Raw genomic sequence first — 11,439 nt, forward strand, 5'->3', positions numbered from 1 at the left:
GGAATCGATGGCTGCCATACATGTGGAAGAAGAAGCTGATTTATTAATTTTTTTCCCAGAACTGTATATATTCATTATATAATTCTTTTAAAATATGTTTTCTGTGCAATCGTGTTGTTTAATAAGAGAAAAAACATAAAATATAATAGAAAATCCTAAATCACAACTGGGCCCCATTTAACGATTCAGAAAAAACAGAAACACAAAAAAAAAAACCAACCAGAAAACAGAAGCTGTTCGTCGAGTTCCTGCAGAGGAGGCGGCCAGAGTGGGGGTGTGTGGGGGGCGTCTCAGCTGAGGTAGGTGAGGACAGACGGTGAGGGTGGGGTATCAGGGGTATCGGGGCGTCTCAGCTGAGGTAGGTGAGGATGACGGACTGGATGGGCAGCCTGCAGACCGGACACAGCTTGTTCCTCTTCTTCAGCTTGCGGGCGCAGACGTAGCAGGACATGAGGTGTCCCGTCCGCCCGTGCACGATGCAGCCGTTCTTCGGCCGCGACTGGCAGATGAGGCACGGGTCCAGGCACGAGTCCGGCAGCCGCCACTCCGCCGACGTGCTGCGCTCCAGCTCGGGGACCACGGCAACGGTGGCGGCGGCGATGGTGGTGGAAAGAGGAGGAAGAGGAGCAGAAGGAGGAGGGGGAGGCAGTGGAGACGAGGCAGTGGGGGACGATGGGAGAAGCTCCTGGGAGTCGAGGGAGGAGTAGCAGGACGACGACGACGGTTGGGATGACGACGAGCACATGAGGTCCTGGGAGCTGGGAGCAGAGGGGGGGGCCGATGAGTCGGTCAGACTCAGGGAAGGAGTCTTCGCTCGTTTCCCGTCCGGAACGTCGACGCCGTCGTTCTCCTCCGCGTCTGAACCTTCAGGAATTCACAATCAGAAAGGTTGTTATTGCAAAAAGAGCTGCAACGGTCACTTCACAGCACTAAGGACTTGATGTGGTGTCAGGTGCAAACACAAACACTAAACTAAACTAAAACTAAACTAAATTAAACTAAAACTAAACTAAACTAAACCTAAAACTAAACTAAACTCACTAAGCTAAACTCACTAAACTAAACCAAACCTAAAACTAAACTAAACTCACTAAACTAAACCAAACCTAAAACTAAACTAAACTCACTAAACTAAACTATACATAAAACTAAACTAAACTCACTAAACTAAACTATACATAAAACTAAACTAAACTCACTAAACTAAACCAAACCTAAAACTAAACTAAACTCACTAAACTAAACTATACCTAAAACTAAACTAAACTAAACTAAACTCACTCAACTAAACTCAATAAACTAAAACTAAACTCATGAAACTAAAACTAAACCAAAAACTAAACTAAACTAAACTAAACCTAAACTAAATTGACTAAACTAAACTAAACCAAACTAAAACTAAACTAAACTAAACCAAACTAAAACTAAACTAAAGTAAACTAAACCTAAAACTAAAATAAACTAAACTAAACTCAGTAAACTAAACTAAACTAAACCTAAAACTAAACTAAACTAAACTAAACCCAAACTAAACTCAGTAAACTAAACTAAACTAGACTAGACTCCTACCTGGAGTGTCTTTGGCTGCTGATTGGCTGCTGGGCTTCGTGGGCAGGGCTTTGGGACTGGAGGGGGCGGAGTTAGAGACATTGAGGGACTCGTCCGGCAGCCAATCGTGGCGCAGCGTCCAGCAGCGGAGACAGTTTCTGGGGAGGGGGGGGTTCAGCTCGTCGCACTTCACACACTTCCAGTAATCCTGAGAACACACACACACACACGCTGTTAGGACGACATCAATGTGTGTGTGTGTGTTGTGTGTGTGTGTGTTGTGGGTGTGTGTTTGATCAGTGTGTGTGTACTCACGGCTTCTGTGATCTCCGTGTCTTCATCGAACGAGTCTTCATCCTCTGCCTCCACGATGGTGACCTCGTACACCTGGACGGACAGGTGAGAAGAGAAAAGGGGGCGGGGTTTAAGGTTTAAGATCTCCAGATAGATAGATAGATAGATAGATAGATAGATAGATAGATAGATAGATAGATAGATAGATAGATAGATAGATAGATAGATAGATAGATAGATAGATAGATAGATAGATAGATAGATAGATAGATAGATAGGTGGACAGGTGAGGTGGGCGGGGCCTTTACCTGGTCATCAGCTGACAGAGAGGCGTCGTCCTCGTTGTAATCGTCAGAATCGATCGACTCGACCTCGAATTCGACGCTGAAGTTGTCGCTGTCCGAGTCCGAGGCCGGGACCGTGACCTCTGACCTCCCAGACTGAACACACACACACGAACACACACACAGGGGTCAGTGTTATGAACCAATACAACTCCTCTAGATGTGTGTGACACATAGTTAACTACAATTAAGACTAAAACTGAAACTAGCAGTGAAAAAGTAATTTAGTAAACTGGCAAGGCAATTTTATTTGTACAGCCTATTTTTAGAAACAATTTGTCTCAAAGGGCTTCACATGGCATCACAACAACATCCTCTGCCCTTAGACCCTCACATCCACTGAGGAAAAACTCCCAGGAGAACCCTTTTAACAGGGAAAAATATTTGAGAAACCTCAGGGTGAGCAACAGAGGAAGGAACCCTCACCCAGGGCGGGTGGACGTGCAAAAGATGTTGTTACAGACAAGAAAATAATTTTAAAATGACAATTTTTCCACAAACATTTCCAAGAAGGGGGGGAAACCGCCATTCCAACATCCCACCAGTCCGACATCCCACCAGTCCGACATAGGCCTCTAATTGTCTAAATGGCAACACTTAATTTTCTATCAAATGTCCCGTCATTCCGACAATTCTTGCCTCCTACGGTCGGAATGACGGTATTTTCTTCTTTTTTTATTAAACATCTCGCCTTTCCGACAATTCCTTCAATAGCGCATTTTTTCCCCAAACGATTTTGCACTGGTTGGGTTTAGGCAATAAAGAAATGAGTTGGTTAAGTTTAGCAAAAAGACCAGGTAGTGGCAAGACAGGCCAGATAAGTAGGAGGGAGTCACCTGTTGAGTAACGCACATTTCCTTACATTGCGAATATAAGCCTTGTCGGAAAGATGGAACGATGGTATGTTGGAATATATAGTGGGATGTCTAAATGGTGGGATGTTGGAATGACAGCATGTAACCTTCCAAGAACTAAATAAAAACTACAATGAACAATGCAAAACTAACTAAAACTGAACCGATTTGCAGAAAACATCAGCTTAGTCTTTTAGTTTTCTGGAAAACGCCACAGCTCAATATGGGACGACTTGGGAGTACGACCCACAGGTAGATAAGAGGACTGATAAGAACTTTATGGGATGCAACTAAAAGGGAAAAATCCCACAAATTTTAGGGTTCATCTTCAGAGGTCTGACAGAGGATTTCTCCTAAAACATGAAAAACTAAGACGAAATAAAAACTAGTCAATTGGTCAAAAATAAAAACTGAATGAATGAATGAAAATGTAAAGAGAGACTCACTGTGCTGTGCGAGTCTGACGATTGGCTGCTCCGTCGGTCACACGCCAGTCCACCAATCACACACCAGGACAGGCTGTCGTCGAAGGTGAGGGAGTAGCTGTCGGACCTCCTCCTCTTCCTGCTCTCCCCTCCCTCCTCTTCCTCCTCCGACTCTTCCTCCTCCTCCACCTCCTCTTCCTGGGAGGGGCCTGAGGAGATTACCGTACGTTTAATGGAGTTGTGTTACAGTCAGAAGATCACAGGTTTGTTTCTGAGAAGAAGCAGCGAGGTGACGACGTCTCCGAGGAGACACTCACCTGGGTCGTTGCTCCGGCAACTCCTCCTCCTCCTCCGCCTCCTTCGCCTCCTCCTCCTGTCTGGTGATGAAGAGCGGCTTTCTGACTCCCCGTCCTTTAAAAACGCAAACACACACACACTTTTATTAGGACTCAAATCTGTGAATTTTAATCTATCAATAAATAAAGTCATAGTTTTACAATAAATAAAGTCATAGTTTTACAATAAAAAAGTCATAATATTACGATAAAGTCATAATATTTTAATCTGTTAGAGGAGGAGAGTTGTTAAAATGAGGCTGTGGAGCATTTTGAGAAGTTGTACTTTAGTATATCTTTCACAAACAAGGAGATACTTAATCTTTTTGCACATCAGCACCACATTGTACAACAGTATCAGGACTTTGAAAAGAAATATGCAAAGAAAATGCATCTGTTCTGCAGAAAGAACCAGGCGGACTTGAAGGAAATCGTTGCTTTTTCCTCATAAAACTGCCACTTTATTCTTTATTATTCTTATATTCACAAAGTCCAGGGTTTCCCGCAGCGCTTTCCTGTTAACAGGAACAAAGAGCTGGCGCCTAAACTAACGTCTTAAAAAAATAAAAGTGTAGCGATATTCGCCGCCGCCGTCGTTGTATAAATAAACTAAATTAGAAACAAACAAAACAAAAAAACATGTTCTGAAGTAGGAACTGATCAAGTTTCATTTATTTCTAAAAAGTTTTGCCACAATTTTTGATGCCTTCAGAAAGGTCTGTGACTGAAACATTGGCTAACTAAATATTTCAAGCGAGAATAAGTTTCTCTACTAGTCTCTACACAATTTTGCCTAAAATCTGCCTCAAATTGAACTTAAAAATATATTTTACATGTTTAGGACATAAACTATAATGTCACAAAGCCGTGTGTCTCACCTCTGTCCCCCTCTTCTCTCTCTCGGTTTGACTGTCGGCTTCGTCGGAGTTCGGTTGTGAGTCTAAAAAACAAAAACAGAAATAAATAAAGTTAGTCTGAGAAGTGAAGGTCTGAGCAGTTCACTGACATCACGCCTCTAAAATAAACCAGATGTTGTTTCTGAGTTGTGTTTACAGCTGGATACAGTGATAGGTAGACAAGAGTCACAAAGACCCCACAGTACAGAAACAGTTTTGTTCCTGCTGCTGTTTGTCTTTTAAATTAGTTGCATTGCACCTTTTACCCCTTTTCACTGAGGTTTAGCTCTTTATTTATGTATTTTATTACTTATTTCATTTATCCTTTATCTATTTGTCTTATAACTTATTCACTTCTCCCTGCGTCATGCTCTTGAACCACAATCAGTGAGTTTTATTTCTGTCCAAATCTACCATACAGGTATTAATAAAGTTAATGTCCCAATATAATTTCCCCTCCATCACCCAAACCTTCCTGCTGATGGGAACAGACAGATCATCTATTCATAGGACTGATGTTCCTTCCCTGTTCTACTCAACAGAGAGAACCTGTTCTACTTCTGGTTCCTGTTTCAGTCAACAAACATCTATAAATGTCACAGTACAAAGTTCTCACCTTGACTCTTCACAGCCACCAGGTTCTTGGTGATCATGGCAAACAGAACTCTGCAACACAAACGTCGTTCGTTAGCAACATAAAACTACAGAAACATTTTGTGTTTAGACCTTTAACTACAGAAACAGATGTTTTTATATCAGTAATTAAAGGGATAGTTCACCCAAAATTGAAATTTCAGCAGTGCATGTCTATATAACGGTTGCAAATGGATACCAACTGTCTTCGTAACAAAAAGACACACCAAAAAGCCTCCAAATACCTCCATGCTGCTCGTATGTAATGTCCGTCTTGTATTGAAGCCCCGAAATGCGAAATTGTCCCGAAAAAAATTAAATAAGTCTATATTTCAAGCTTGTTTTGTAGCGGAAGCTTCTCGAAGCTCCTCTTCCCGGTTCGTCAAATTTGGACGAACTGGGAAGAGGACAGCCCCTTGTTCGTCCAAATTTGACGAACAACGGACATTACATACGAGCAGCATGGAGGTATTTGGATGTTTTTTGGTGTGTCTTTTTGTTACGAAGACAGTTGGCATCCACTTGCAACCGTTATATGGACATGCAGTGCTACGCCGAGACCCCCTGTAACTCAGAGAAGCCACGGAGGACTCTGAAACTTCTCCCAGCCCTTAGTCCACATGAGGGTGAGTAGATAATGAGTGAAATTTCAATTTTGGGTGAACTATCCCTTTAACCCTCAGAGCAAACAAACAAACAAACACACAAAAACTCACCGTGGCTCTTTAACAGAGAAGCTGTCGACGCCCAGCACTCGCCCCAGTGCATCCTGGGAGCAGTGGACGATGTGCTGCTGCTTCTGGTCGTACAGCTGTTTCTGGATGATGTACTGGCCGAGGTAGAACATCACCTGCAGGACGACGAGCAGCAGCAACAAACACAACGTCACGTGAGGCGTTCAAACGTACTGGGAAACTTTAATTTACCCACACAGACATTTTCCCTTCAACTGTTTTAGTGTTTTACCTCTTTCATGGTGAAAACGTCTTTAGTGGCTCCTGCAAGTTGAAGCAGAGAGCGAAACTCCACCTTCGGTCTCACCTGCACACAAACACAAACACACAGGAAAACGTCAGGTCGCACAGTCACCAAGGTTAAATAAAATAAAGGTTAAATTAACCAGTCAGTACAGAAGTCAGTAGTTCTCACCAATTTGTTGTCGTCACTGGTGTCGGTGCTGAGGTCTGCATCAGCCGACATAGTGAAGCTGATTGTTCCTGCACACACACAAAGATACACAGACTCATTAAAGATCATATGATTATTCTAAAGTTAAACACAAGACTAAAAAAACCCTGAGGTTTCAAAGCTTTTCATCAAAACTGGGTTATTTATTGACTCTCACTGAATTCAGCTTCTTTCATTTGGTCAATAAAGTTTAATTTAGAAAAAAAAAAGTTATTTATCATTAATTAATAAAGTTATAAATAATCTTAAGATTCAGTTTAGATCTGGTTTCAGAAGAAAACAGCTATTACATGAATGAACATGAACAGTTATTTAATGAAATTTAATGAAAAAAGCATCTGATACAGGATATAAATCCTCTACAACAGACTCAAATAATTAACAACATACAGAAATTAAACACAAACCCATACATAATCACTTAAAGCCTGTGGAAACATGACTTTAAATCGTAAAAATGCTTATATTATATCAAAGTCCAGTATAACAGAATAGTCCCCAAAAAAAATCTCCCACATTACTACAAAGAAAAACTACAAAAAAAAGAAAGAAAAACAAAGAAAAGAAAAGATTATTGAAGTTAAGTTATTAAACCATTGAACCTAATTCATTTCACAACATGTAGGTCTGACCTGGAGCAGCAGCAGGGTTCAAATATTGATTATAGATTTGGTATTGATCATCATTGTTGTGACCCGGTGAAATAACAGCTGGAACAAACAGACTTTAACACCTGATTATAACCGTTCTGAGCTCAACATCTGGATTTGATCTGATCTGTATTTAACCTGCTGTGGTTCAAGTGTCTTTTAAACAACAGAACAATAATAAAAACACCTCACACACACACACACACACTGCACTGAACCTGACACACAACCTGTTGATCAGCGTCTAGTTGTATGTAACTTGAATTATTAATGAGGTATTAATGTATCGCTGAGAGTCTAAATCAATTATTTATCATCTTAATATCAGCTGAACAGTGTCGTCTGTGCAGAGCAAAACGACTGAAACTATAATCATCATTATGAAACTGATTAAATGTTTCATCATCCTGCTGAGTCATTATTTGACGGATATGAAAAGCCAGAAAAAAACACTACACCATACAAATGACCAACAACTGTTTTCCAATACTATAAATTATCTCAGGGGAAAACTCAACTTGTAAAAGTAAAATTTAGACATTTAACATTACAGATTACATTTTCCTGACAAAAACTATCATGATGTTGTCAAGAAACTATCAACAATTCAAATAAATCGACAAAAACTGTATCAGCAACCACTCAAATAATGAAACAACGATTTCTTATTTCCATTTTTAAGCAAAAATACGAGAGCTGCTAAGAATTTACAGATATTAATGCTTTAGTTTTTCATATACTAAACTAAGAAGCAGCTGACACAATCTCAGGGGAAAACTCAACTTGTAAAAGTAAAATTTAGACATTTAACAATTAACATTACAGATTACATTTTCCTGACAAAAACTATCATGATGATATTGTCAAGAAACTATCAACAATTCAAATAAAATCGACAAAAACTGTATCTGCAACTACTTAAATAACGAAACAACAATTTTCTATTTCCATTTTTAAGCAAAAACACCAAGAGTTGCTAAGAATCTATAGACATTAATGCTTTAGTTTTTCATATACTAAACTAAGAAGCAGCTGTCACAACTTTCGGATAATTTATTAAGAAAACTTTAAATGAAATAATCAAGGAAACAAACAGCAGATGATTTATGAAATGAAAACTAAAGTTAGTTCCAGACCAAATCAGACCAGATCAGTAAAATTTAAGTCATTTAACATTTGTAAAAACATAGATATTCATCCTGTGCACATTGTGTTCAGTTATAATAAATAAGACAAAAACAAGCGTCTTACCAGTATAATACAGAGAGGGTTAGGGGATGTGTCAGCAGCAGTTCATCCTGTGCAAGTAAAAATAGATAAAGTGCAGTCAGAGATGGGTAGAAGAGAAGTGCAGCCTCTTATAGAGCAGCTCAGACATGTCAGGACTAGACCAGCCTCGCGTCCCGGCCTCGACCGACTGGAGCCTATCAGAGTCCGACGGGGCCACTGGCTCAGGGCTGAGTCAGCTGTTGCACGTTTCGTTTGTAAACCGACTGTATACCAGCTGATTTAATCACACACAGCTTGGTGGAGACATGCCGAGACTAGTCCACGATGACTCACTGGTTACAGGTAACCCACGCTAACCAGTGGTTACCTTGGCAACGGGGGCTAAAGGGGCGATGCTGAGCAGACCTGAAGGCTCCAGCAGCAGCAGCAGATTAAGGCTTTAAGGGACTGTGACAGGGGGGGAGTGGATGGAAATCAAACTGCAAATCATCTTCCCACATAATTAATTCAGGCATTAAATAATATTCACTCGAAAACACTTTAATATATTAAGAATTTGTTGTTTTCTTCTTAAAAACCCAAGCAGGAAATGGATTAAAGTGCAAGAGCGGTGTGAGGGAATACTAAGGGGAAATGTTAAAATGTATTTATTACCATGGGGGGAAAAAAGAGGAAGTATCTTAGAGGAACAAATGAGATACAGAACAGAGCTGCTCTCATCTAAAGCTGTGAATGATTAATCAACGAATGCATGATTGCTTTCTGAAGAATGATTAATTGTTTTAGTCCTGGTTACAGCCCATGATCAAATGTGATGATTTGATTTGCCGCTTCTCTTTGTCAGCTTTCACAGTAAAATGATTATTTTGGGGATTATAACATTATTTTAGCGTTAGGAAAGTTATAAAAAATAAAAACACAGAGCTACTTCTCATTTAACCTGTTGATTCTCTGCATATGCATCAGATAAATACAACTTAATATGCAACGTTAGATTCACACATCTTGGATCTCAGGATGAAAAACTTTAAAATATGGTAATAAAGCTGCAACAAGTGTTAAATGAATCAACAGTTTTCATTACAGCTGTTTGGACAAAATACAAATACTACTGCTCTCTTTCTACTAATAGAAATCAATAAATCAAGAAGATGATTAACATTACAGTGTCATGCAAAAGTTTTGGCACCTGGGGTCAAAGTTCCTGTTAATGTGAACGGTTAAGCAAGCGGAAGATGAAATGAAATGATGTGATGTCCAAAAGGCATAACGTTAATCATGAGACACTCTTTTTGCAGTATTTTAAGCAATATCAGTGTATTATTTTTGTTTTGTACAATTGCAACAGCCTGCAAAAGAATGGGGAACCCAGGAGACTTGAGCTCTCAGATAACTTTGACCAAGGTATCAGACAAGATATTTACTATTTAAATGCAAAACTTTGCTGCAGGCTCTTTGAAAAAAATTAAATAAATAATATATATATCTTTTTAATGTAAAGGGAATGTGTCATCTGTGACTTTTGGAGATCATTTCATCTTCCACTTGATTAACTGTTCACATTAACAGACATTTTGATCAGGGGTGCCCAAACTTCTGCATGATACCACTGTGTATTCAGATTAGATGCAGCCTTTGATATTAATAATCTTCTCAACTGCAACACAAACACATGCATTTGCACACAACCTGCCCAGACATAACCCCGCACAGTTCAGCCCTGTGTTTCGTCTTTGCCTGGCACGTTTTGGCCCTGTAGTGAATATGTCTGGACAGCTGTCTGAGTGTGACTCTACAGAAAAAGTGAGTAGTACCAACAGCTGACTCATGGTGCGTCAGCTGTTGGGGGGCTGTTACCATTACAACACAGACACATACACACACATACACGTAGTAGAAAATATGCCCGGACTTGTCCCGCTCTGCCTCTGTCCCACTGACTTTCTGTTTCATAAACACACACAGCTGCAGACAGAGGACAGGCTCACTACCACCACAACAGGACTATCAGAGTTTCACTATCGCACATTAATAGGAGCTTAATGTGCAGGAAAAACCTCAATTTAAACAACAGAAAGACTTAGATTTAAATATGTTTTGTTTATGCGCTGCACAAGTTGCTGAATTGAACGTGGCAGCTTGTTTATCTACCGACAAATATATCCATTAAAACTAAAGCCACAGGATGCACCAACTTAATGTTAGATAATTACAACATTCACGACAACGTACCATTTTAAAATCACAAGTTAAAAGCAAAACTAATGGTTAATGTAGCTGTTAGTTTGATGACAAACCTGCACACGTGAGATAAACCCAACGTTTAACAATGTAATGTAGGAATAGAATAAGCTCCAGTTGATAAAAACAAGTAATACAATAAATAACGGTTACACAAGATATAATATTGTTCGTTTGCCCATGTAGAAACGAGCCCCCACCAAGCAAAAAGCTAGGCCCATCGCTGCCTCTCTACGCGGGCTCTGCTCAGCCACGCAACGCCGAGGCTCCGCGGCCTGTTAGCATGCTGCTAACCAACTGCTAAACTTGCGCCACTTCTCTGAAGGATTTACAGCACAAAGCACTCGACTTTTAGGTAAGTTTAAAGCAGAAATAAGCGGAATATTTGTGTTAATATAAGTCTTAAATAGTTATATCTTCCGACGGCAATCACTTACATTGAGTGTTTAGTCCGTAACACGGGTCTGTCAGTAGCCGTTGACAACTGTAGGCGAGTGTTGGTTGACTTGACTACAGTACTCTGGTGTGTTGAGCTGTTTGTGTGGCGCCTCTAGTGGCCAAACGCAGTCACTGCATCCAGATCAATTATAAATATTACAATTTCCTTGATTTTCCCGCCGTTTTATCAACTTTAACCAGAAAATATGTAGAATTTACTTATTTTTTTACAATTTGTAATAATTTTAATAATACTTTATATCATATTAGCTTTACTGCATTGATGCACAAGTTGGATTTTTCTGCTGTTGTAGGTATGAAAATAACTTTGAGCAGCAATTATTTCCATTGTATGTGAATCTG

General features: G+C 39.9%; 1 protein-coding gene across 1 annotated transcript; it reads right to left on the reverse strand.

The window, feature by feature from the left end:
* Positions 1-271: 271 nt before the first annotated feature.
* mdm2 (MDM2 proto-oncogene) lies at positions 272-11,150 on the reverse strand. Its single transcript, XM_085769985.1, has 13 exons — positions 11,076-11,150; positions 8,419-8,465; positions 6,479-6,546; positions 6,296-6,370; positions 6,046-6,179; positions 5,313-5,362; positions 4,679-4,740; positions 3,783-3,876; positions 3,487-3,674; positions 2,151-2,282; positions 1,864-1,935; positions 1,570-1,756; positions 272-864 (listed from the first exon to the last, which is right to left on the reverse strand). The coding sequence occupies exons 3-13, from the start codon at positions 6,527-6,529 to the stop codon at positions 350-352; spliced, it is 1,560 nt and encodes a 519-aa protein (XP_085626111.1). The 5' UTR covers positions 6,530-6,546; positions 8,419-8,465; positions 11,076-11,150; the 3' UTR covers positions 272-349.
* Between the last annotated feature and the right edge of the window lie 289 nt (positions 11,151-11,439).

The sequence above is a fragment of the Trachurus japonicus genome, chromosome 23 (assembly GCF_045865225.1).
Source record: "Trachurus japonicus isolate A0001 chromosome 23, Traja_1.0".
NCBI lineage: Eukaryota > Metazoa > Chordata > Actinopteri > Carangiformes > Carangidae > Trachurus > Trachurus japonicus.

What these genes read in the sequence shown, in the direction of transcription:
- mdm2 (XM_085769985.1), bottom strand. Translation starts at nt 6,529, where the DNA reads ATGTCGGCTGATGCAGACCTCAGCACCGACACCAGTGACGACAACAAA. An exon ending in ACGTTTTCACCATGAAAGAG is followed by an intron (nt 6,180 to 6,295) that starts GTAAAACACTAA and finishes GTCGTCCTGCAG; the next exon opens with GTGATGTTCTACCTCGGCCA. An exon ending in CGTCAGACTCGCACAGCACA is followed by an intron (nt 2,283 to 3,486) that starts GTGAGTCTCTCT and finishes GTGTGTGTTCAG; the next exon opens with TCTGGGAGGTCAGAGGTCAC.